Below are 27,792 nucleotides of genomic sequence, written 5' to 3'. Positions count from 1 at the left end.
GAGAAGAACAGAGGGAGAGAGAGAGAAACATAGATTGGCTGCTTCCTCCACTCCCCCTACCAGGGATCTAGCCCAGAACCCTGGCATGTACCCTGACCAGGAATCAAACTGGCAACCTCTTGGTGCATGGGATGACACTCAACCAACTGAGTCACATTGGTCAGGGCGGGGAACAACTCATTTTTAACAAGAAATGTCCAAACACTGAACCTAATAAGCCACTTTCACAGTCCCCAGAGCTCAGCTAAAGAGTTTGTATATCTCCCTGGCTGGTGGCTCAGTGGTTGAGCATCAGTCCATGCACCAAGAGGTCACAGGTTCGATTCCCAGTCAGGGCACATGTCCAGGTTGTGGGCTTGATCTCCTCTTGCACGAACAGCAGGGGGTATGCGGAAGGCAGCCGACCGATGATTCTCATCATTGATGTTTCTATTTCTCTCTTCCTCTCCCTTTCACTCTGAAATTAATACAATACATTTTAAAAATTAATAAAGACATATTAAAAAAAGATTTTTGTGTATCCAAGTTGCTGACAGCAGCCAGCCTTGTTGTCCTCCCCAGACTTGGCACAGGAAGAGGAGAGGGTGCCAACTAAGACCACAGGGTTTGTCTCTCCAGTTACACAGGGCATGACTGTTCCTTGACTCTCACTTTAAACTCCTGACACCCCATGCCACTGTGGTTGCCCAAGCTGGCTCTTCTGGTGTTCACACTGTCCCCTGGCCATGGCCTGGCCTGCCTTATGCACGGGGATTGCCTCCTACCCCTTTCCAGGCTCCACTCTGTTTTGTCATTGTGTTGACATGGTATGTTTCTGTGTTTGGATCCCCCCAAACTGAGCAACTTGAAGGAAAAGCCTATCACGTTCATCTTTACATCCTCAGAGCCTGGCACCTGACCTGGCATGTCAAATAATTGGCTAAATGCATGTTTGAGTAGGCCACAGAGGAAAATGCAAATCGCCTATAATCTCACTACCCGGAAATTAAACCACTGGATTAGTTACCAGTAAAATTGATTTGGGATACACTCTTCAGGGTTTGGTTTTTCTAGCTAGAGGTCTATATATTTCACGTGCATGCATCTCACACATGACATTTTATTTTACAGAATCTGGATCAAATCCTATTGTTTTAAAATCCATTTTTATGGAATAGCTCATGAACAATTTCCCTTCTCATTAAATATTCTTGTAGTCCTTGAATGATTTCATCCTCATCAGGCACATGGGCTATTTTCCAGCTGGACTTGTTCGTGGTTTCTTTCATGATGAGAACATTTGTTTCTCATGAGGAAGAAAATACGGTAAACAAATACTGGGTCTAAAGGACAGACAAGGAAGTAAAGACAGATTATCCCGGTTCTACTGTGCTTTGGCCTTTACGATTCTGGGACTTCAGTCCTTCAAGTTGTGACTGTCTGAATGGAGGCTTCTCTTTGCAATGCCTTTTGTGATGATTGTTTTATTTTTCCCGTGGCAGGACTATGGCAACTCCGCAAGCCACTCCAGACAGCCAGTCAGAGGAGAGCAACTCTCTGGAGCTGCCGTCTGCTTGTGACATAAGAGATTACGTGCTGCGGGAACCCTGCCAGGAGGCCCACAGCGAGGCTGCTAGTTCTGCAGAAGGCCTTTCCGTTCTTTCCTCTTCTGAGGTGGATCCAGGTAAGGAGCAGAGTTTAAAACAAACTAACACTAAAAAAGACAACAACAAAAAACCAAAAAACCCTAACATATACAGGGATGCAGTAGTTTGTTTCTCTCTCTCTGTGAAAGGATTCAATGGCTCAGGTAGAAAAACGTCTCAACAAAACCAGGGAGACACTTCAAAGGACAGCCTCCCTGGTGTAACCACCACCAAAAGCTGTTTCCTGGAAGCTGTTTTGTTTTGTTTTGTCTGAGTCCCTTTCTGATCTCCATCCAAATGCATCAGAGGCAGGGAAACACTTGGTTCAACAGGGAGAGTGGGATTGTTTTTCGGTTTTGTTCTCTTAAAACTTCAGAAAATAGCAGTGTGGGCCAGTTATGTGTTATAGACAATAGCAATAAGGGCTTTAATATTCCTCATATGAAGGATACCCTGAATTTAGGTAACAACTTTTCTATAAGCTTCTCTGACTCAGTTTACCCAAAAGTCTGTTATTTAAGCTTAATGATAATTCCTTGACGTAGTGACCATCCCTGGTTGTAAAGCTCACGTCTTCCCCCCACTCATTGCCCAGTTCAGACCTGCAGGTCCACAGACCTGCATTCAGAGCCTGGCTCTGTTCCTCCAGAGAATTCAGTGTGGGCTCTGTTTTTAGTTTTTATTGACTTTTGGATGAATAAATCATAGGAAAGCAACTGTTATCATTTCCAATTTGGTTGACAGCTCTAAAAGAGAGAAGCATGTTGAAAGATTTATATTGGAGTATTTGTTAATAATCTAGACATTTCATGCAAAAAAAAAGAAAGAAAGAAAGGTTCTTTTAGAAGTCCTGAGAGAGGTCTAAACATGGGAAGGCGCACTCAAGTGCTGAGACAAACATTTTGCAGGAATCAGTGGCGTAGTGCTGGGTCCGACGGTCTGGCTTGAATTTGGGTTTTGCTTCTTCCTGTGGTTTAACCTTGGGCAAGTCACTTGGCCTCTGTTTTGGTTTCCTCATTTGTAAACTGGAGATAATAACACCTTCCTTGTTGTGGAGCGACATCATGAGAACGAATATGTGTGAGGCACGTGGTACTGGCACATGGTGGACTCTTGGAAATCCTACTCTTCATAACCTCACAGCATCTGGGCCACTCAACCCACTACCACACTGACCAGGCTCCCTTTACCTTTATGGCACCCACCTCCAGGGGACCCTTCGTGCTGCCGATCCATCACACACTGTTTTCCTAAAGTTCATTCTCCCACCTCCTAGATGACTGTTTTATATCTTCTCTTCTCTTTGCAAACCTCTGTGACCTCCTCCTTCAGCCTTTCTGACACCTGATTAGCTGATGATCTGGCGAGCTGATTTTTTTTTAAATATCTTTTTATTAATAATAATAAATATTTATTTATTTATTTTTATTGATTTCAGAGAGGAAGGGAGAGGGAGAGATAGAAACATCAATGATGAGAGAGAATCACCAATTGCCTGCCTCCTGCATGCCCCCTACTGGGGATCAAGCCACAACCTGGGCACGTGCCCTTGATCGGAGTCAAACCGGGACCCTTCAGTCCGCAGGCCGATGCTCCATTCACTGAGCCAAACCACCTAGGGCTGATTTTTGTTTTATCGAAAAAACAGAAACAATCAGAAGAGAATGACCACACACACTGCACATCCACCAGCTTCCTTTCCTCCTGTATCTGTGGCAGACCTATCCTGTTCTATCCTTCACTTCTGCACTAGATCCTGGCTTCTCTTGCTTACTCAAGGTCGTTGCTCTGGCAGTCTTCTGTGTCATCCGATCCCTCTACTGGTCATTCTCATGAAAACACGCTATCATATTTCCCATCTTTAAAAAACATCCACCCTAGCTCTCTCATCATTGATGTTTCCATCTCTCCCTCTCCCTTCCTCTCTGAAATAAAAATATACTTAAAACAACAACAACAACAACAACAAACCATCCACCCTAGATCTAAAATTTTCCTCTAGTTATAGACTTGTTTCTCTCTTCTTTACTACAGAAAAACTGCTTTCGCCCTAACCGGTTTGGCTTAGTGGATAGAGCGTCGGCCTGCGGACTGAAGGGTCCCAGGTTCGATTCTGGTCAAGGGCATGTACCTTGGTTGCGGGCACATCCCCAGTTGGGGGTGTGCAGGAGGCAGCTGATCGATGTTTCTCTCTCATCAATGTTTCTGACTGTCTATCCTTCTCCCTTCCTCTCTGTAAAAAATTAATAAAATATATTTTTTAAAAAAAGAAAGAAAAAGAAAAACTGCTTTCTCCAGTTCCTTCTGTCACTCTTGTCAAGGTCATTGATGACCTCCACATTGTTAAGTCCAATGGACACTCCTCAAACCTCATCCTTCTTGCTCTATCAGCAGCATTTAGGCAGTTGACCTTTTCCTTCTTGAATTCTTTCCTCAATGGGTTTTCTGGGAAGCAGCCTGTTATGGTTCTTTCCTTACTTTACTTTCAATTTGTTCTCAGTCTGCTTTGCTCTCCAGCCTTTTAATGTTGGAGAGCCCCAGGACTGAGTCATCAGATTTCTTCTCTATTATCACTCACTTCCTGAATGATCTTACCCAGTTTGGGGGTCTTAAACGCCCTCAGTACCCTGATCAATCTCAAATTTTTCTTTCTAGCTTGGATCTCTAGCTTGACCCTTAGACTATCTGTATATTTGACATCATCACCTAGATTTCCATTAGAGATCTTTTTTAAAAACTAATTTTTAATTACTCTGATTGCTTAAATTTGACACATCCTAAACCAAATTCCCAATACGTCTATGCCAAGCATGTCAAACGTGTGACCCAAGGCCTGCATACAGCCCACAATGAATATTTTTGTGGCCCAGCCAATATAATGGTATGTAAGAAACATTTTAATACAAATTTCGTAACTTAATTTTTACAATATCCTGTTATACATAATTATTAATAACGAACTACAATGTTCGCTAATGACTGAATACTATAATTGTGTTGCATTCATTTCCCTTATGTGCCTTACACACAATGCACCATTTCTCTCCACCAATACTAGCAGTGAATATTTTAGCAGCCGATTGCCACGTCACTAGTCTTGTACTGACCTGTTTGATGTGCACAACAGGAAATATTTTGCTTTCGGAGAACAAGAAAAATAGGTTTATTTGCATTATGCTTATTTGTGCAGTTATTCAGTGTCTGGTAAGTTGATGTTCAAGAAAAAATACTAATTTTTATTAAAATTATCTGTTATTTTATGTTAACGATTACTCATTTTTTCAGCCTTTTGTATTTAGCATGTCTCTATCGAGATAAATCTACATTTCTATGAAAATTGAAGCTTTTGTTTTTTTGCGGCCCACATAAACTTAAAGCTTGTTTATTTGGCCCATGTTAGCCTTTGAGTCTGACATGCTTCGTCTACACCTTCCTTAGTTCCTTCCCTCTCATATACACATACACACACCTGTTATTTGAGGCTTTCTCATCTCAAGAAAGCACTTCTATCCTTCTGTTTACTTAGACAAAAATCTAGGAGTCATCCTCAATTCCTCTTTCTCTTGAACCTCACATCCAGCTCATTGGCAAATCCTGTCAACCCTACCTTCAGATTAAATCTAGAATCTGAACAGTTTTTGCCATCTCCATTGCTACCACCCTGGTCCCAGCCACTATCATCTGTCTTCTGGATTACTGTCACAGTGTCCTAACTGGATTTTTCCACACCCACCCTTACCTTCCTACCATCCCTTCTCAACACAGCAACCGGAAGGATCCTTTTAAATCAGATCATGCTTGTCCTTGGTACAAAACTCCCCATGGCTTCTCATCATGGCTTCTCAGAGCAAGAGCCAAAGTCCTTACCATGCCCTTTGGGCCCTGGGCCTCTCTGATCTCACCTCCTACCATCCCCACCCCTAAACCCCTACTTGCAACAGGGCTAGGCCTCTGCCACACCAAATTTGTTCCTCTACCCTATAGTCTCACCCTTCAGGGAGGCCCACCCCTGCCTCCTGTGTCTAAGAGCCAGCTCATGCTGACGCTCCTTCCTCATATGCTTCCCCAGCTTTAATCTTCACCACAGATCTAGTGCCATCCAGCAGCCCATATATATGATGGTGGAGCAGGGACCCCTGCAAAAGCCAGGTTATAAGGCCATGGGCCCAGGCTTAAACCTAACTTTTATAAAGGACTAGAGGCCCAATGCACGATATTCGTGCAAGAGTAAGCCTTCCTTCCCCTGGCTGCCGGCACCAGCTTCCCTCTGGCATCTGGGACCTGGGCTACCCTCGCAGTCCCGGCTTCGTCTGGAAGGTCATCTTGTCTAATTAGCATATTACGCTTTTATTATTATAGACTACAGAACTGATGTACAAAATTTGTGCAAGAGCCTTGGCCCCGGCCTCCGCCCGCCGCTGCAGCCCCTGCCAGGGGATTCTGCTGCCTCTACCTCGGCCCCCAGCCACTGCAGCTTTGTCAGGAAGGAAGAATGTCCAGAAGGGTGTCTGGTCTAATTAGTTTATTATGCTTTTATTATTATAGATTCCCCATTTCACCTTGCAGTTGCCTCTGGCTATGGGCCTATTACTCTTCTGCTCTTCCCAGGCTTTTAAAAAAAAATTTAGTTTAACTTTATTATTAATATTTTTTAATCTTTATTGTTGAAAGTATTACAGCTGCCTCCTTTTTTTCACTTGTTGACCCCCTCCACCCTGCTCGCACCCCCTCCCCAGGCCTTCCCCACACTATTGATTGTCCATGGGCTGTACATATATGCTTGTAAGTTCTTTGGTGAATCTCTCCTGTCCCGCACCCCTCTGAAATGCGTCAGTCTATTGTAACTGCTGCATGTTTCAATTTCTCTGGATCTGTTTTGTTCATCAGTTTATTCTGTTCATTATATTCCACATATAAGTTGAGATCTCTGACTGGCTTATTTGCTTAGCATAATACTTTCCGGGATCCTCCATGCTGTCTCAAAGGGTAAGAGATCCTTCTTTTTTACAGCTGCATTCCATTGTGTAAATGAACCACAGTTTTATAATCCATTCATCTACTGTTGGGCACTTGGGCTGTTTCCATATCTTAGCTATTGTAAATAGCACTGCTATGAACATAGAGGTGCATATATTCTTCTGATTGGTGTTTCAGAAAGACTTCTTAGGATATATTTCTAATAGTGGGATCATTGGGTCAAATGGCAGTTCCATTTTTAATTTTTTGAGGAAACTCCACACTGTTTTCCATAATGGTTGTACCACTCTGCATTCCCTCCAGCAGTGTACTAGGATTCCTTTTTCTCCACATCCTCGCCAGCACTTGCTGTTTGTTGATTTATTGATCGTAGCCATTCTGGCAGGTGTGAGGTGGTACCTCATTGTCATTTTAATTTGCATTTCTCTGATAATTAGTGACATTGAGCATTTTTTCATATGTCTCTTGGCCTTTTGTATGTCCTCTTTGGAGAAGTATCTATTTAGGTCCTCTGCCCATTTTTTCAATTGGGTTGTTTGTCTTTCCTTTGTTGAGTTGTATGAGTACTTTATATATTTTGGAGATTAACCCTTTATAAGATGTACTGTTGGCAAAAATGTTCTCCCATGCAGTTGGTTCCCTTTTCAACTTGATGCTGGTTTGTTTTGCTATGCATAGCTTTTGAGGTTGATGTAGTCCCATTTGTTTTAGATGCTAAAATCCTCAACAAAATATTAGCAAATGGGATCCAACAATATATTAAAAAGATCATACACCATGATCAAATGGATATTTTTTCCAGGGATGCAAGGTTAGTACAATATTCGTAAATCAATAAATGTGATACATCACATAAACAAATTGAAAGACAAAAACCACATGATCATATCAATAGACACCAAAAAAGCATTCGACAAAATCCAACACCCATTTTTTTAAAAAAAATATTTTTTTATTGATTTCATAGAAGAAGGGAGAGGGAGAGAGAGAGAAACATCAATGATGAGAGAGAATCATTGATCGGTTGCCTCCTGCACACCCACTACTGGGAATCGAGTCCACAACCTAGGCATGTGCCCTTGACCAAATTGAACCTGAGACCCTTCAGCCCACAAGCCAACACTCTATCCACTGAGCAAAACCAGCTAGGGCCCAGCACCCATTTTTAAAAAAATATGTTTTTATTTGTGTTACGGAGAGGAATGGAGAAGGAGAGAGATAATCATTGATTGGCTGCCTCCTGCATACCCCCTACTGAGGATTGAGCCCCAAACCCAGGCATGTGCCCTGACTGGGAATCAAACTGTGACCTCCTGGTTCATGGGTTGGTGCTCAACTGCTGAGTAACATCGGCCAGGCCCAACACCCATTTTTAATTTAATTTATTATTTTATTTTATTTTATTATTTAATTATTTTATTTTATATTTTATTATTTTATTTATTTATTTAATTTTATTTATTTATTTAATTTTATTTACTTTACTTTATTTATTTCATTTCATTTCTAGAGGCCTGGTGCATGAGATTTGTGCAGTGGGGCGGGGGGAGGGGGAATTCCTTCAGCTCAGCCTGTGCCCTCTCGCAGTCCAGGACCCCTTGGGGCTCTCACAGTCTGGACCCCCTTGCTCCTTTCTGCCTGCCTGCAGCGGAGGCGGGAGAGGCTCCCACCACTGCCGCTGTGCTCACCAGCTGTGAGCCTGGCTTCTAGCTGAGCAGTGCTCCCCTTCTGGGAGCGCACTGACCACCAAGGGGCAGCTCCTGCATTGAGTGTCTGCCCCCTGGTGGTGAGTGTGCATCATAGTGACCAGTCATTCCGCCGTTCGGTCAATTTGCCTATTATGCTTTTATTATATAGGATTTTATTTATTTTTTATTTTATTTTTAAAATCCTCACCCAAGGGTATTTTTCCATTGATTTTCAGAGAGAGTGGAAGAGATAGGAAAAGACAGAAAGAAATATCAATGTGAGAGAAACACATCGATTGGTTGCCTTCTGCATGAACCCTAACCAGGGCCTGGGCCAGGGAAGAGCCTGCAACCAAGGTACATGTCCTTGACTGGAATCAAACCCGGGACCCTTTGGTCCATGGTCCAAGCTCTATCCACTGAGCCAAACCAACTAGGGCCCAACAACCATTTTTTATAAAAACTCTCAGCAAAGTGGGAATAGAGGGATCATCTATATATATAAAACCCTAATATGCAAATAGACTGAATGGCGGAACAATTGAACAACCGAACAACCGGTTGCTATGATGTGCGCTGACCACCAGGGGGCACGCATGGACCATGGCAGGCGTTGGCAGCAGGCGCAGAGCGTGGAACATGGCGGGCATCGGCCACAGCGGGAGCGCAGGGGTAGAGCAGGGGAGCGGGGACGCCAGACCAAGGCAGGGCGCTGGTTGCTGTCATCGGGGCGAGCCTCTGGTGGTTACTGAAAATTCTTTGCTCCCATGCGCTGCACCTGCTGCCGACTCCGGCCCCACTAGTACCCACTGCTGGCGCTGGAGCCAGCCCTGATTGCCCCTCATGGCTTCTCCACCTCCCCCTGCTTCTGAGGGGCGATTGAGGCCAGCAACCACCTCTCGGACCCACTGCTGGTGATGGCCCCGCTCGCACCTGCTGCTGGTGACAAAGCCGACACTCGCACCCACTGCCGGCGCCTGGTGCTGGTCCCAATTGCTCAGCGCCATCGCCCCTGAGGACTTCTCCACCTTCCCCTGCTCCTAGAGGGCAATTGGGGCAGCAGCTGCCGCTCGCACCCGCTGATGGCACTGGCCCTACTCGCACCCGCTGCTGGCGCTGGCGCCAATCTCTCCGCGCCATCAGCAGGTGTGAGCAGGGCTGGTACCATCAGTGCGTGGGAGCATGGTGGCAGGAGCAGGGCTGCTGGCAGACAGGGGACCATGGCAGGAGGGGCCAGGCGAGGGCACGGAGGATGGGCCAAGACCCACTGCTGTGCTCACCACAGCCTTGCCACCCACAGTTCCTTCCAAGGTGCATGAATTCGTGCACTGGGCCCCTAGTACATAATAAAGGCCATGTATGACAAACCTACAGCCAACATCATACTCAATGGGCAAAACTAAAAGCATTCCCCCTAAGAACAGCAATAAGACAGGGATGTGCACTTCCACCACTCTTATTCACTATAGTACTGGAAGTCCTAGCCACAGAGATCAGACAAGAAGAAAAAATAAAAGGCATACAAGTTGGAAAGGAGGAAGTAAAACTGTCATTATTTACAGATGACATGATATTGTACATAGAAAACCCTAAAGACTCCAGGCAGGATTTTTTTTTTTTTTTTAATATATTGATTTCAGAGGGGAAGGGAAAGGGAGAGAGAGACAGAAACATCAATGATGAGAGAGAATCGTTGATTGGTTGCCTCCCGCACACCCCACACTGGGGATTGATCCTGAAACCTGGGCATGTGTCCTGACCAGAATCCAATCATGACCTTCTGGTTCATAGGTCGACGTTCAACTGCTGAGCCATGCCGGCAGGGCCAGGCAGTCTTTTTGAAGGAGTTGCCTACACTTCTTCATTCTATTTCATCTTATGATTGTTCCTCATTCCTGGGCACGTGACCTCCATCCCCAGTACCCACTAGACCAGTGGTTCTCAACCTTCCTAATGCCGTGACCCTTTAATACAGTTCTTCATGTTGTGGTGACCCCCAATTTCATTGTTACAAATTGAACATAATTAAAGCATAGTGATTAATCACAAAAAAATATGTAATTATATACGTGTTTTCTGATGGTCTTAGGCGACCCCTGTGAAAGGGTCGCTCGACCCCCAAAGGGGTCATGACCCACAGGTTGAGAACCACTGCACTAAACTAAGCCTTCTCTTGCTCAGATGCCAGTGACCTTCACCAGAAGCCACACCTAATGGACACTTTTCTGCCCTTATCTGTATGCTCACTGCCACATTACTGTTCATGCCCTGGAGGAGGACATTAATGGCAAGGGACACGAGACTTAATAGCACTTTCTAAGAAACTAGTGGGTTGATAAGAACCTGGAAGTATTAGTCAGAAAAAGCTCAGAAGCCTTAGTCATTTGTCATTTCAGCCTCAGTCCCCAAAGGTAGGCGAGGCCGGGTTATATTTGTTTAAGTAAATAGAGCTCAGCTGTCCTTAAATGACCAACAAGCCACTTCTCATGACGTGCTGATGCAGTAAACAGCCTGTCACCTAAGCCAGGCACAGGATTACGAAACTCCCTCCCTCTGTCCATCCTGCTGAGATAAGGCAAACGCCCCACACCCCAAGGTCTTCCTGAAACTCCGTTTCCATCCCTTTCCCCTCAGTGCCTTTGAGATTTCATCATCTACCTCCACTTTCCTGCCAACTCCAGTCAAAGCTCCTGCGCCTCCTTGTCAGGACTCTGTTATCTGGTGTCAAGGGTGTTTGTTCAAAATATTTAACAAGCAGTTCGGCAGCACTGCAATATTTTAACAAGTGGCAGGGCTGTACAGGTGCACGCCAGCTGAGCAGAGGACCCTGCTGTTGTCTAACTACTCATTAACACAGGCCTGCCACTCCTGTTGGGCCTGTTTTTATGCTGACTCAGACCTCAATGCCACAGCTGAGCGGCATTGTTCTCCAACTTGGAATGCGCCCCTTTCTCCCTCGTCTACTCCAGTCCACTCCAGAGACTGCTGAATCGAACCCATCAATTAGTCCTGAGTACGTCGCTGTTGATGTACTTGAACTCCTGCCTCTACAACACTTCTCTCCTTCCTCTTTGTTACCGGGCAGAAGGAAAGCATAGAGTAAACAGAATGGAAGCCTCATGTGAAATGGCAAATGGTCTTGGATGAACCTCTCAAAAGCCAGGTCACAAAGGTTTCCTGGAGGGCAGTCCTGTGTGCATTACGACAGCTTGACAAACTCCGGGTGGCTCACATGGCGTATCTCATCGGGGCCTTCTGAAACCTTTGTCCTGGAAAGCACCCAAGATTACATACTAACACAGGACAAAGGGTTTCTCTGAAGTTGTGCTCCAACATTACAATACGAGGTGGAAAATCTCAGGCCTTTCCTCCAACCTGAACTTCTAAGGTCAGTTGTTGGAGAAATTGGTTGCATGTGCACAGCAAGTTGAATGTTAAACCCAATTAAGTCTTTGATGATTAAAGGCTCTTGCTGATAGACAGCTATAGTCTAAAGTAAATAGGATTTTAATGCCTCTTTATTCTTCTTAGGGAATCTGTCAACATCCCAATCTTCAAAGGCCATTTTATAACCTGTGTATTTAGGCATTTCACCCAAGAAATTTGATACTTAAAAGTAGAGTGAATATGCCTTATTTTTTTTTAATGATCATATGGTATCTATTTGTAATTCTAGAAAATTTTATTTTCATATGAAATAATAAGCTCTTAAATCCAGAATCTCAAAATAGAATTTGTACAATTCTGGATGTGTTGTTGTCATTTTGAATAGGTGGCAGGATATATTTTAGATAGGGAAATAATGTTAAAGACATTTGTTTTTTTTAGAAGAAGAAGAAAAAAGAAATAGTTCAATAAAAATATATTTATATGAGCATTCAAAATCCAAGTATTTACAATAAGAAACTTTTAAAATAAAGGTGCCAAAATACAATGTGGTAAACAAGAAGTAATACCTATAGTACATAAAAACTTGGATAATAAAAGTACAACAAAAATACTTACCAATATATAAAATATCCTGTTATATCTTAAATCATAATTACATTTAAATCTCCTTATATTTTTTAGCACTAGAAATAAATTTTAAGATAGGGAGGAGAAAATGACTCAGAGGAAAGAAAAGAGTGAAATAAAACAGGTAGAAAATTATTCATTTTAATAATATTTTTAAGTGATTCTTTGAAGATACAAAATAAATTTGTGAATGCACATGGCAGGCAAGCCCTTTGAAAGAATACTTTCTCATTGTAATGGACTGATTCCCTTCTTTAATGAAAAGAGCAATGCTAGTTTTAGGTACAAAGATTAACTTTTTCTCCTCGGGTTTTACTGACTTCTAAAATATGGATAAGTTTAAAAGTGAAATAAAATGAAAATAAAACCTCATAAAACAGACAAATTTCATATTAAAGTTTCTTTTACATTGAATTAAAATACATTTTTATAGGCACATTAAAAGATATCCAACCTAGTGGCTCATGACCCAGCACCTTCTAACCTGGACCTGAGATCCTGAGGAAGGGAAGGGAGGGTGAGGACCCACATCTCTGAGAAATCATACAGCAGAGCCTGGTACTCCCTGTCATGGATCAGGTTGATGGGTTTTTGTTCTGTCTTGTTTTTTGGAAAGTCTGAGTATTTTGTAGGACAGTGCATCTCTGCATTTGTTTCCCCTTTCCGGATTGAGTTACGTGGATTCGGCCACCTAGACTTAATTTTCAGGTCCCAAATGGGATTTTGAACTCTGTGCTTGCTACTGTTGGAAGGCAGCAATGTGTCCTAATTGTGTGGCTCCAGTAGTGACGGATAAGCCATTAAGTGTATCTGATGAAGGCCCATAGAGTTAGTGAATGGCATAGCTTCTGGGCCAGGGGTTTTCAAACTGTACTGCAGGCAGCCGTTTAGGGACTACAGGGTTAGGATTGGGAGGAAGTACTGAACTTATGGGGGCCCTGGACTCTCCACTGTTGCTCATCCATGTCAGCTTATTTACTGTGTGAGCTTCCAGATAAGCATTCACTGAAAGAAAGGATGTCAGGGCCAAAAAGAGTTTGAAAACCACCCACCTCACCTAGTTGTCTCATTTTCCGCAAAGGGAAGTTGAAGCCCAGGATAATGAAGAAAGTCATCAAGGTCACAGAATAACCCGGCAACTCCTGTTTCTTACGTGACCCTCTGTACAGACTTCTAACTGTGACTTTTCTGTCCCTTTTAAAATATACAGATATTTCTCTATTTAGGCTGCTAAATTGTAGATAACAGGAAACAGTCACTAGAGATGGTAATAGTTTAAGAGAATTCTTTTTAAAGGCTCAAGAATGATATTTGCCAACCGTGACGTCTCTCGTCTCTCCTCACTTTTGAGTTTCAAGGACATGTGCTGTGGGAAAAGAGACTTGTTTACGTCTGTACTTCGCTGCAGTCACAGTTTTAAAAAGAAATCCCAGCTGAGTTGAAAAGCAGGCCGTGTTCCTGCTGAGAGCCACACCTCCAGGCATTTATCTTCCCAGTTCAGGTGTCCAGCAATGCCCGCTGGTCTGACCCAATAGCTCCTCAAGGGCTTCCCCAAGTGAACATTCACTCATGACTTGCCACTCAACTGTGTCTTCTTAAAATATGAGAAAACAGCTTGATTAAAGTCGGTAAATACACACCGTCAGTAGTATCATTCACTGTTATATATTTACTAGAGGCCCGGTGCACAAAAATTTGTGCACTCGGGGGGGGCGGGGGGAGGGGGGGTCCCCCAGCCCGGCCTGTGCCCTTTCGCAGTCTGGGACCCCTCGGGAGATAATGACCTGCTGGCTTAGGCCTGCTCCCGGGTGGCAGAGGGCAGGCCCAATCCCTAAGTGCAGCCCCTGGTCAGGCTCAGAGCAGGGCCGATTGGGGAGTTGGGGCGCCGCCCGGTCATGCACAGAGCAGGGCGGATCGGGAGGTTGTGATGCCACCCTCAGTCACGCTCAGGGTAGGGCCGATTGGGGGGTTGGGGCACTGCCCCCTGTCACACTCAAGGCAGGGTCGATGGGGAGGTTGTGGCACCAACCCCGGTCACACACAGAGCAGGGCTGATCAGGGGGTTGGGGCGCTGCCCCCTGTCACTCACAGAGCAGGGCCAATCAGGGGGTTGGGGCGCTGCCCCCTGTCACTCACAGAGCAGGGCCCACCAGGGGGGTTGGGGGTCCGTACCATGTCACTCACAGAGCAGGGTCAATCAGGGGGTTGGGGAGCTCCCCCCTGTCACTCACAGAGTAGGGCCGATAGGGGAGTTGGGGCACCGCCCCCTGTCACACACAGAGCAGGGCGGATCAGGGGATTGGGGCACTGCACCCTGTCACACTCAGGGCAGGGCCAATGGGGAGGTTATGGCTCTACCCTGTCACACACAGAGCAAGGCCTGTGGAGGGGGGTTGGGGCGCCACCCTCTATCACCCACAGAGCAGGGCCGATCAGGGGGTTGGGGCACCACCACTGTCACACTCGGGGCAGGGCCGATGGAGAGGTTATGGCTCTACCCTGTCACACACAGAGCAGGGCCCGTGGGGGGGGGGGGGGGGTTGGGGCGCCGCATCCTGTCACACACAGAGCAGGGCCGATCAGGGGGTTGATGTGCTGCACCCTGTCAAACACAGAGCCGCAGGGCAATCAGGGGATTGGGGAGCTCCCCCCTATCAGGCACAGAGCAGGGCTGATCAGGGGGTTGAGGCACCTTCCCCTGTCATGAACAGAGCAGGGCGGATAGGGAGGTTGTGGCTCCGCCCCCTGTCACACACAGAGCCACAGGGCGATCAGGGGGTTTCAGCGATGCCCCCTGTCACGCTGATCCCGGTGCTGGGAGGCCTCACTGCTCTGCTGATCCCAGTACTGGGAGGCATATTACCCTTTTACTATATAGGATAGAGGCCTGGTGCATGGGTGTGGGCTGGCTGGTTTGCCCTGAAGGGTGTCCTGGATCAGGGTGGGGGTCCCCACTGGGGTGCCTGGCCAGTCTGGGTGAGGGGCTGAGGGCTGTTTTTCGGAAGCGAGTGACTGAAGCTTCCAACCGCTCCTTGTTTTCTTTTTTTTTTGTTTTTATTCTGGGCCAGCTTTAGCTCTGAGGCCTCGCTGCTGAAAACATTGATACAAAGTTCCGGTCCGCTGGCTTTCAGTCTGGCTGGTTTCTGGTGTTTTGTTTATCTTCTTATTTGCAACATAGTACATAGTTGCTTAGAGTTGCAGCTGAGAGGCCGGCAAGTGAGGCGGGGAACATTGGAGTCCGCAGCAAGCAAGCCTCATGCTCGCTTCAGTGCCTGGCTGCCGGCCGCCATCTTGGCTGACAGTTAATTTGCATATACTCACTGATTAGCCAATGAAAAGGGTAGCGGTCGTACGCTAATTACCATGTTTCTCTTTTATTAGTGTAGATAGGACAAACAAGACAGACATTGCGCTATGAATTTTATATATATACACTGTTCCTTCTAATTCTCACCTCTGCCCTCAAGAAATAAATACTATTGTAATCACCATGTTACCTATAAGGAAATAGAGCTTTAGAGTGAGGTGAGGTATTAATGTGTTACCTAAGGAATGGTGGAATGTTGAGGCTCAAATCTGGGTCAGGCTGACTTCAAAGGCAGAACTTGAAAGAAATTGCAAACATCCAGGAATGAGTAAGTACTATGCAGTATTAAGTCTTAAATATTTACAGCTACCTCCTTCAGTCTCTGCGAGCTTCTTTCTACTCACTCAGAATACCTTCAATATCAGCACCCTCTCAGGGGTGACCAGGCCTCGGGTTCATTTGACCAGCGTTGTGTCCACTGTCCACTGTGTTTCCCTTACAACCTCTCCTCTTCCCATTGTTGAAGACACTCTACCTACCTGCAGACTAGTCAGAGAGAAGGCATTGCCTTCTCAGTTAAATATTTCACACCAGCTTCTTATGTTAAACCAAAGGGGAAAAAACCCACAAAAACAAGGGAAGAAAACAAGTTGGGAATTTTAACTCTGTTTGCTGGAATGAATGAAACCCTTGATAACTTTTTCTATCCAGAAGAAATGTTCCCATCTGGCCTGGGAACTCTTCTTATTCTTGGCTCTTTGCCCTTTGAAGTTGTAAATCATGCTTTTTGTCTGTTGAGTGGCTGCCCGTTACAGACCAGCAAGCTCCCTGAAATTTTTGACAGAGCTGGGTTTTGCTAACATGCTTGATGTTAGAAAAACCCAGGTTATTGAAGCATACCTTTAAAAATATATATATTTTTATTGATTTCAGAGAGGAAAGGAGAGGGAGAGAGAGTTAGAAACCTCAGTGATGAGAGAGAATCATTGATTGGCTGCCTTCTACATGCCCCACACTGGGAATCGAGCTTGGGCACGTGCCCCGACCGGGAATCGAACCTCGACCTCCCAGTTCGTAGGTCGATGCTCAACCACTGAGCCACACTGGCTGGGTGAAGCATAACTTTTAAGGGTAAATGCTTTTTAATTAATTCCTCTTTGCCTGTCAGGGTTGGTGTTTTGTTCTCTGTCTTGTCTAATCACAATGTCTGCAGCTGCTGCCTTCTAAACCTAGACCCTCACATGTGAGTAGAGAATAAGGGTACAGTGCCTGGCACATAGTAGGTGCTCAGTAAAGGCTGGTTGAATGAATAAATAAAAAACACATATTGGTGAAATTGTGATTTTAAAATATACATAAGGTATCACAGTACCTTGATTGCCAGTTTATAACTTTGTCATATTTAAGCTATGATTGATCTTATGTGTATTATAGGATGAGAAAGTTTCTAAGTTAAATAGAATATACTCTTACATAAGCCCTGCAGATTTGTTCAACTCAATGGCAAAGTCTTCAGGCTGGCTTGAACTGGTCTCTCTAAAGCCCCCTTATTAAAGTACGTAAGTAAGTAAATAAATGACCAGCAGAGAAATGAACATCTGTGATGAGACAAAATGCCACTGAGAGTTGAAAATTGTCACTACATTTCTCCATCATGAAGAAAGCATGTTACTAGTGGAGATGCTTCTTTAATTTATTTAGTCAGCAAACATCTCTCTAATTACAGTGTGAGAGCTTATGGCTGTAAGGATACCTAAGACTTCTTTTTTTAAAGCAATTTTCTTAAGAAAACTGTATTCCTATCACATTCTATAGCGTACAAGATTTTTTCTGCTTACAAAATAATGCAATTGAGTGGAACATTTAAATAAATTTTAAAAACAAACAACCACAGGTACTGAGTCCCATCCTATCTAATAAAAGACTAATATGCAAATCGACCGAACAGTGGAATGACTGGTTGCTATGATGCGCACTGACCACCAGGGGGAAGACACTCAACACAGGAGCTGCCCCCAGCCCGCAGGCCCCAGGCCAGCCAAAGTGGGTGCCAGTGGGGGCCCCCCAATTGCACCGCCGGTTGACCCACAGATTGGCCCTGATCACTGGCCAGGCCTAGGGACCTTACCCGTGCATGATTTTGTGCACCGGGCCTCTAGTTTCTTTATAATATATTTAGTAATTATGTCCAGAATTTTTTTTTTTACAAAGAACTCTTAGAAAATACTAGGGAATACTAGGAATTAATTATCTAGCAGTGCCAGATAAACCACACAGACCAATTAAAAAATGGGGAAGTTACCCATGAGCCAATGACATGTTAGAAATAGAGTTTGGGGGAAAATGGGTTAAAACAATATCCCATGTTTTTAGGTAGTACCTACGCAGCTGCTCTGGGTCTAGAGCTGAGTCTGTGCCTGGCAATCTCTTGCTATTGGGCAGAGTGTGAGTCTACTGCCCTCTAGTGGCTACTTTTTAAAACATATTCTTGAGCCTTACCAAGAAAAAGAATTTAAATGTAACATGTCTTAAGTCTTTGTAATTCATTCTTTGCAGATTTTTGTGCCTACTAGGAATCAGACTAAAAGTTATTGGAGCTTATTTTACTCTTTTGAAATCTGAGAAGCTAACTTGTCTTGAGGCCAGCAATGTTAGGTCTACTTACTGGACATGCATTCCGTAACCTGAGGACACCTTTTCATTTATCAGGCTAGATTGATTGCAGGCTAATGCAGACATAAAGAACGATGTCTGGTTTTTCTCTGCCCACTTGCCAAGTAAAAGTTGTGCTTTTTAAAAAATAAACAAAACAAGGATAAGGCCAAAGGGTTTAAATTTACTTTATCTGATAAAATTATAGTAGCTTTAAAGGGTAATGAAAATTTTAAAATCTTTTGGGATTTCTAATCTGACAAGATGGAGTAGCCCTATTTCTCTCTGCTTCTCCCTGCTAAGTACAACTGTAAGCCCCGGAAACACAACAGGCAACTAAATGGGAACATTTTGCAGGGGTAAGAAGATGAGTTGGTTTGGAGCCCCAGACTGAAGGAACAACATCAATGGAATAAGGTGCCCAGGATCTCATGCATCCCGACCTGAAATCTAGCAACAAGAAGGGGCCCAGGAAGGAGTCATTTCTTCCCAGGATTGACCTGTTGTCCATCCAACATCACGAGGCTAGCTTAGCACCCAGAAAGAGGGAATTGATAAAAGACCCACCACAGGAAGTGGCCACAGGAAGTGGCCTGAGACTTACATCCCCTGCTAAGCCAGACTTTGGCAGCCAGAAGGCACAAGCAAGGGGATTCTGCCAATGCATGAACAGTGACCTGGTCTGGAAAGTGCCTTTATGCTGGTGGTCCTGCGACTGCCCTCCCCCACGCACATTCTCTGGGGACACTGAAAAGGGGATCCCACCTAAATAAACAGCTCAGCCTGGGAAGACTCCTCCCCCTCCCCCCCTAGGAGGTCTGAGCTCTCCCTCCTCCACCACGAGACACCCATGGGCCAGGCCAGTCCTCAGGCAGCCCCAGCATGGGCCTGTGGGAGCCTCAGCAGTGCCAGATAAACCACGCAGACCAAAATAAATAGCAAAGACTCTGAAAATTACACTGTCATTGGAACCACAGCCCACAAAACTAGGCCACAGACTGCATGCTAAACCTAAAGAGGGTATTTGGGTGTGGAACTAAAAGACCAAAATTCTCCAAATGTAATATTCTCTAAACATAATAGACAAAATGCTCAGGATACAATCAAAGATCACCTATCTTGACACTAAGACCTGAAGATCACAACACAAATGAAAAAGCAGTCATGATGAATCAAATGTTGGAATCATCTGACAAGTACTTTAAAGCAACCACCATGAAAATGTTTCAGCAATCAATTCCAAATTCTCTTGAAACAAGTGAAAAAATGGAAAAACCTCAGCGAAGAAATACAACTTATAAAAAGAAACAAATGGAAATGATAGAATTAAAAATTTGATAAATGTTAAATTATTCTTCAGGTTAAATTCCTACTCATACTCATTGCCTAGAACTATTTTTTTTTTTACTATTCTTTTAAATTTCTTTTTGTTATGCTCACCTGAGGATATTTTTTCATTGATTTTTATTTATTTTTTATTTTTAAAATCTTTATTGTTGAAAATATTTCATATGCCCCTCTTTTCCTCCCGTTGACCCCTTCTAGTCCCTCCCTGCCTGTACCCACCCCCGCCCCACCCCAGGCCTTCACCACCCTATTGTCTATGTCCATGGGTTATGCATATGTGCAAACAAGTTCTTTGGTTGATCTCTTGATCTCTTCCCACTCACCTCCCTGCCCAGAACTATTTAATGGCCCCATTTCCACAGTGCAGCCAGGAGGTGCAATCCTGTCAGTGGCCTGGAGAGGGGACAATTGGAAATAGTTCTCAGATAGCTTTACTGATTCCTCAAAGGCCTGGTTACAGGGGATCTGATGGAATGAAAAGGGATCTGATGGAAGGAAAAAGCCACAGCTTGAAGTGAGCACAGGGAAGAACTGTGGAGGGTGGGAGCTGCTGCTGGAGATAAGGAGAACAGGAGGGATGCTGTTCAAAAAACAGTTATTTAGCCTGGTCCTTGTGGCTCAGTGGTTGAGTGTCTACCCATGAATCAAAAGGTCACTGGTTTGATTCCTGGCCAGGGAACATGACTGGTGATTGATGTTTCTAGCTCTCTATCCCTCTCCCTTCTTCTCTCTCTAAAAAAATCAATAAAAACATATTTAAAAAAATAAAAATATAATGTTCTGGAGAATAAAAGTTAAAAAACAACGAAAAACCAACAACAGTAATTTATTAGAGTACTGTAATAGGAATAGCCTGGTAAATTGACACCCAGGTATATCCCAGATATGGAAGAATTAGAAGTGCTCTATTTTAAAATTTAGAAATTTTTGATGTTTAAAAAATTGTTAATGTGCTGTGAAAATTATATAAATTCTTCCCTATAAAGTCTTGTGTTCGAAATCATTGTGCCTACTACAGTGCCTGTTACATATGTGCTCAGTAAATACTCACTAAATTGAATGATAGCTCTAATCTTACTGTGGGAAAAAGCAAACACTTTTTTTAAAAATGATCATCATTATCGCCCTGATCGGTTTGGCTCAGTGGATAGGGCGTCGGCCTGGGGACTCAAGGGTCCCAGGTTCGGTTCTGGTCAGGGGCATGTACCTTGGTTGCGGGCACATATCCAGTAGGGGGTGTGCAGGAGGCAGCTGATCGATGTTTCTAACTATCCCTCTCCCTTCCTCTCTGTAAAAAATCAATAAAATATATTTTTTTAAAAAAATTATCATCATTATCATCATCAATCTGTTATCCTATTTCAGAGTTAAGATTGGTTTTGGGCCGAGACCGGTTTGGCTCAGTGGATAGAGCGTCGGCCTGTGGACTGGGGGGTCCCGGGTTCGATTCCGGTCAAGGGCATGTGCCTGGGTTGCAGGCACATCCCCAGTGGGAGATGTGCAGGAGGCGGCTGATCGATGTTTCTCTCTCATCGATGTTTCTAACTCTCTATCTCTCTCCCTTCCTCTCTGTAAAAAATCAATAAAATATATTTAAAAAAAAAAAAAAAAAAAGATTGGTTTTGGAAACAGATCGGTGTCCTGACCCCTTGTGAGGTCACTTTAAAGAAGTTTTCTGCCAAGCAAGCTGGTGAAATCCAAATAAAAGGCTTGGGAATTATTTCATGATTTTCTGATTTTTAGCGGAGTCCTCATTTTCCTTTGCAACTTCCTTGACCCACACCCACCATCCTGCCCCTCTCACCTTCTTAGCTTTGTGAAAAGATGTCCCTGCTCCTCCAGACCCAGCTTTCCTGTCCTATCGGGACTCTGCAGATACTAGAAGTGAGGAGCGGGCTCTGGAGTCAGACCCATCTGAGTTAAAATCTGTCATGTACTTCTTCTATCACTTTGTGCAAGTTACTTCATCTTTTTGGGCCTCGTTTTCCTCATTTGCAAAATTTGAATAATGCTGGTACCTACATCATAAGGCACGGTGGTGAGCATTAAATGAAGTGATGCTTGGAACATTCTTAGGATGGTGCGGGCACTTTGTGAGTACCTGATCCATGGTATGAGTTGTACTGTTGCCATCAGCACCACCAGCCCTCCAATCTCCAACCACACCCAGCTCCACGACTTCTCCCAGGAGGAGTCTCCATGTCTCTGCCCAGCTTTGCTGACCAGGATGGTGGTCTCTTTGACATTAGTTTGTTTTGTCATTTCCCAATACTCCAGAGTCCCAGGATGCCATTTTTAGGACTGGCTTAGTCTCAGATTATTTCTAGCTTTTAACCCAAATAGCTTCAAACAGTCATTTACTAGCTCCGTGCCCTGGTTTCTTTCTCTGTGAAACAGGAATAATACCTTTTTCTTCCTAATTCCCAGGGATTTGGGGGTTTTTTCTTCCTTGTTTTTCTTCCTTGATTTTATCTTTTTTTATGCTGTCTCATCAACTTTTATGTGCCCTTAAAGTCACCCTCAGTCCTTGATGGGGAAAGATAGAGCTATAAATAAATAAATACATCCTATATAATAAAAGCCTAATATGCAAATTAACCAAATGGTGGAACAACCAGTGGAACAACTGGTCGCTATGATGCGCACTGACCACCAGGTGGCATATGCTCAATGCAGGAGCTGCCCCAAGCCCACAGGCCCCAAGCAAGCCAAGGCGGATGCCAGTGGCCCCCCCCCCCCAACTGTCCCACCAGTTGCCCCACAGAGGGAGGCAACTGGTGGGGGGGCAGCAGGGCCACTGGCAAGTGAGTGGCAGAAAGGGGCGGGGGCTGGACAGTAAGCGGGCCAGTGCTGCCCCCCGATTTCCCTGCCGGTTGCCCCACAGATCAGCCCTGATCGCCAGCCAGGCCTAGGGACCCTATCCATGCACGAATTTTGTGCATCGGGCCTCTAGTAAGTAAAATAAAGAGTAGCTGTGTAAGAAGTTCAAAGCATCATACATACAAAAGACATTTTTAGCTGTGTGTTATCAGTAGCAGATATTGGAAAGTCCCCTCTGTCATTATGTCTGTTGAGTTTAGAAATGTTCAAATTATCGTAGACTTTGTGTGATATCTCCAGAAAGTGGGATATAAGAAAAATATGAAGGAGATAAACTTGTGTGGATCCTTTGAAGAGAGAAGTTCTGAAATAGCTAAGCAGCAAAGATAAGAATATACTTTTAACACATGTGGCCACAAGTTCTTAAATGCAAGAATTAGCATAGAAGTCATAATACATCTTTCAGCCTCAGCAAATGTCACACACAAAAGTGGTTACAAAGGGAGTAGGGAGTCATTTACAAATTAGCTGATATTTACTGAATGTTTACTTGGCCTTTCTCCAGGTAATCCTTGAATAAACATAGGGAGACATTCTGTATTATCCCCATTTTACAGCAGAGAAAACAGGCCCAGCGAGGTTATTTAAGCAAGGTTACGGTGGAACTAGACCAGTGGTTGGCAAACCACGGCTCGCGAGCCACATGCGGCTCTTTGGCCCCTTGAGTGTGGCTCTTCCACAAAATACCATGTGTGGGCACGCACGTACAGTGCAAAGTTAACTTAAAACTTTAAGTTTATTAAGTTAATTTTAGGGAACGTGGAGTGAAAGAAGATGTAGTATCGAGGATTGAGAAAGGTATGTTGAGATGGTTTGGACATATAGAGAGGATGAACGAAAGGAGATAGACGAAACAAGTATACAAGACGAGTGTGGATGGGAGAGTTGGAAGGGGTCGACCTCAGCGAACGTACCTCAATCAGATTGAGGATGTTTTTAGCAAAGGCTAGCTTAGGAGTACCCTAATTAAGTTAATAACAATGTACCTACCTATATAGTTTAAGTTTAAAAAATTTGGCTCTCAAAAGAAATTTCAATCATTGTACTTTTGATATTTGGCTCTGTTGACTAATGAGTTTGCCGACCACTGAACTAGACAGTCTAACTCCAGGGCTTTGTCAGCGGCCACCGTAGTCGATACTGCGCCTTAACCCAGTGGGTCCTTCCAGCCACAGCCTGGTAATGGCCACTGCTTCCCCAGGTTTCTCCTAATGCTTACACCATGGGATTCTCTGTCACACACTACAGGGCCAGGACCAGGGCCAGGACAAAGCAATAGGGGTTACATTTAGCTCTGGCTCCTATCTGGCTTGTTTGCTAGCCCTGGCCTTCCCTTATCGCTGTCCTGGGTTTATTCTCACCCTCCTTGGCATACACCTGATTAGCCCACAACACTCAAAACTCAAGAGGGACTGTATTTCAATAGGTCATTGTTTAAGGGGTGGGAAGTATTGGTGATGGTCCCTTTTTTTAACTAAGATAATATTGGTCAATAACATGTAAATTTCAGGTATACATCATTGTAAGTTGATATCTGTATAAGCCCTTGTGTTCTCACCACCCAAAGTCTAGTTTCCTTTGTCAACTTATATTTGAACCCCATTTGCCCTCCCCCATCCTTTTCCTTCTGGTAATCACCATTCTGATGTCTGTACCTTTGAGTTTGTTTGTTTTGTTTTGTCAATTTGTTACTTTTTTGTTTTATATTCCATGCTAGTATATGAGTGAAATCATATGATTTTTGTCCTTTCTGTCTGACTTCACTTAACATGATACCATCAAGATAATGAATGTTTACATTGTCGCAAAAGGCAGTATTTCATCTTTTTGTGTGGCTGTTTCAATAGGACATTCCTGAAGGCTCAAAGGCATTTGTTCACCTTGTTTGATTGCAGATCCCTTTGAGAATCTGATAGAGAGAATGAAAACTGTCCCCAGAAAAAAAGGGGAAGGTGTAAATATAGTGTGAGGTTTCAGGGACACCCTCCCCCTGTATCCTAGACCTGAATTTAACATTTGAAGGAATAAAGCAAGAGCGACAAGAGGAGGTGGTAGTGGGCTTGCTCTTTAGGGGTTGGGCACCTGTCTCCTACCTCCTTATCAAAAGAGGAAGCGGCCTGCTCCTATAGCTGGATCTTCAAACTAATGCCAAACAGTATAGAGCAAGAAACAAAGAATCTCGCTACCACCCCGTCTCCTGTATGTTTCTTATGTGACTTTAACCTGCAGGCCAGTTTTGTTGGTTCAGTGTCTGCCACATCCTTTCATCTTTCACTATCTTAGAGTGATCTGTGACTGTGCAAAGACACTTCAATTATGGCCAAGGTGTACCCCAGGAATTCCATGCAGAAGCTGCACTTGCTGCAGGCGTCCATCAGCTGTTTCTGTCACCTAATGGTGTATCCCAGTGCCACTTGACATTCTGTGACTGGCACAGAAATATGTGCTGGTGCATCAGACAGGGCCTGGCGTACCGAAGCAGGATCTTGTTGCATGCGATGTTTTCTATTGACTCAGAAACTTGATGTGTTTGAAGGCAGAGGTAGAAAAAACAACCTGAGAAATTCTATGTATTCAGGCTCCTTGGCAGTTTGTTTACTGAGAAGCGGGCTGTGTGCTGCTGGGGGTGAACTAAAGCCTTTGCCCTGCCCAGGAAATCTTGGTGGCGTCCAGGCAGCAGGAAGCCTGGCAACCTTCCACAGTGATCAGCTGCGGGAAAACAAAATTCCTTGCCGGGAGCCAGTCCATCCTTGCTGTTTCAAGGGACCTGGCATATATGGCATACTGTTCTTAATATGTTTGCTCACCTTCTTGGCGCTATGTGTTTTAACCAAGGTCACCTCTCTGAGAAAGGTTGTTTCCCCAGGTAGGGATTTTTCCCTGAGGTTAGGGAGGGGATACAACCCCTTAATTAAGTGTCAGGCGGGTAGTTAAGCTACATAATCTTTACTCCCTGGAATGGAGATAAGAAACGCCCTAACCTTTGTAATAGAAATTGACAGGATTAAAATCGGCTGGTATAAATATGGATGTAACAAGACAATAATCATCAGATCCTCGTCAGCTCCTCGTCAGCTCCTCGTCAGCTCCTCATCAGTTCCTAACCAGAACTCCAACCAGAACTTTGGCTGGAGATCCTGGCTATAGGTCCTGACTAGGCTGCTGATCAACTGAAGGCTGTCTTCGTGTCATTCCTTCTTTGCCAACTCCGTCCACACCTTTGGGGACCCCTGGACCTGCTGGGATTGGACCCCAGCAATTCCTCTCCCCAAATGCCCCTTTCCCTCCCAGAAGATAGTATTGTCTTGACCTAGGAAAGCTGCACCTTAATGCCCAGCTCTTGGTCTAGCACTGATGAAGCCGCAGTAATATCACTTGGATTGCGGGAAACGAGTTAAGTCGGCTCGCGTGAATTGCGCGTACTCCGCCGTCTTAACTCCGTTCATATAGATTTGCGGTGGAGTGCGGGAAACGTGTAAACTCGGGCCGATTGTAACTGCGTATTACCAAATATTTGTTTGTTTGCCGTTCACAAAGATACCTACCTGCGTATGCGAACCGCCATCTTATATTTTGGCGGGAAATTCACCCGACACCGTAGTGATATGACTGTGTTTCTATTTCTCCGTCTCCTTTATCAGTCGGTTCTCCAATCTCCCCTTTGGTTTCTCTCACTTAAGAAATTAGACCTTTGTACAAGTGGTACATTTTTCAATTTCTTAGAAAGGGTAAAAGGTAGATATTATGGAGCAGACAGCAAACTAGGAATGTAAATGCTTGAACTGTACTACATTTGTGATCAGACAGAAGTGGGCCCAACGTGACAGGGCTGAGGGCTGGGCCAGGCAGAAAGTACAGCCTTTGGGGCTTGAGGGGTTTCATCACTTTCTACTTAGTCTCCTTAGACGTGTTAAAGAACTTCTCTGAGCCTCATTATTTTTCATCTGTTTTATGGGGATAATAATGGAATTGGATAGACAATAGGTGTCACAAATGACAGTCTCCACCCCAACACTGTTTAACCACCAGGCTCAATGAGCCATAATGTATGGGTTTATGCATTGTACCTTTCTTCCTCCCTGTTGAAAATGAGAACATTTGCTTATCTCTTTTCTTCTATCATATATCAGATACCTTGTGAAGGTTACGAAGCACTGAACATTTTCCTGTATTGCTGTGAGGAAGCGGATTATCTGCAGTAAATGCCCTGTGTCCATTTCCACACTTCGCAGTCAGGCATGCGGTTTTGATAAACTACTTCCCAAGTTCTGGAGGGATTAGGTTTAGGCCTAAAAGAAGCCATGGTGTTGTCTCGGGAGCTGGAGAGGTTCCTGGCATCTGCTTCTGGCCCTTGGCAAAGTCAACGTCACCATATCACTGCAGAGGGAGGGAAAGTTGGCTTTCCTGGCCATCTTGCCGGCCCATGGTATGCTGATCAGTTAAGATCCCAACGTTCCTTGTTTACACGCGTGTTTTCGTTTCTGTGCGCCTGGGGGATGTGAACTGAGTATCCTGGCGTGGGGGAAGGTGCAGAGTGGAGGCAGTGATAGTTGCCAGCCCTCTGTCACCACCTTCTCTACTAGAATGACATGCATTGTGTCTTTCCACTGAGAAGACTTTGCTTTTAGCACCTGAAAGTGAGTGAGTGGCCTGGTAACCATTGCCTGTAATTTTCTGCCTGAGATTTTCATTTTGTTCATGAACACACTGGCTTAGAAATCAGTTGGCTAGCAGCCGAGGGCCAAGACAGTGCCCTCAGCACGCAGCGGGAGCCTTGCAGAGCTGTGTCTCTTCTCGGTCGGCCTTTGCTTTGTGTCCCTTGTCCGTGCTGGGCCAAGGGCAGCTCTTGCCTACATTTGACTGTGCTTGAATTGTGACTCAGAATTGGCACAGTGATTTCACTTCGGTTAAAAAAAAAAAAAATCCAGAAATACAATCTAAACTACCAACTTCTGAAAATAGTGCTCAAACTAGTTATTCAAAGCAGTTTCAAAGTTACAGAGTCTTATTTCTGTGGAATGTTCTGATTTGGCGAGTTGCAAACCCTAGAGTTATTTTAACTTTGCTGAAAAAGAGGTACTCCTTAGATTTCCTTTTTGAGGACATAGCCTTTCTTTGCTAAGCCTCAGGATTCATGCTCCCTAGAATTCATTGGTGATTTCAGGCAACGAGCTATAGAGAACAACCCAAAGTATATCTTTGTTCTTTATGTAGATTTACCACAACTCCACTTTGGTATAATGTATGATAGTTATGGTACTTGTGATAAAGGCATTAGTCACTTTTTTTCTTAAAAAAA

At 44.4% G+C, this 27,792-nt stretch overlaps 1 protein-coding gene across 3 annotated transcripts in view; it reads left to right on the top strand.

The window, feature by feature from the left end:
• Positions 1-1,485: 1,485 nt before the first annotated feature.
• SHLD1 (shieldin complex subunit 1) overlaps positions 1,486-27,792 on the top strand; it is a 70,074-nt gene continuing 43,767 nt past the window's right edge. For all 3 annotated transcript variants that reach the window (XM_070419946.1, XM_070419945.1, XM_070419944.1), the window contains exon 1: positions 1,486-1,663. In XM_070419946.1, the coding sequence (XP_070276047.1) occupies positions 1,486-1,663 (178 nt within the window). The remainder of the gene's footprint in view (positions 1,664-27,792) is intronic.

The sequence above is a fragment of the Myotis yumanensis genome, unplaced genomic scaffold (assembly GCF_028538775.1).
Source record: "Myotis yumanensis isolate MYYU_CA2020_CCGP unplaced genomic scaffold, mMyoYum1.0.hap1 SCAF_7, whole genome shotgun sequence".
NCBI lineage: Eukaryota > Metazoa > Chordata > Mammalia > Chiroptera > Vespertilionidae > Myotis > Myotis yumanensis.
The sequence above is the reverse complement of the archived record's forward strand: the minus strand, read 5'-3'. Positions and strand labels throughout refer to the sequence as shown.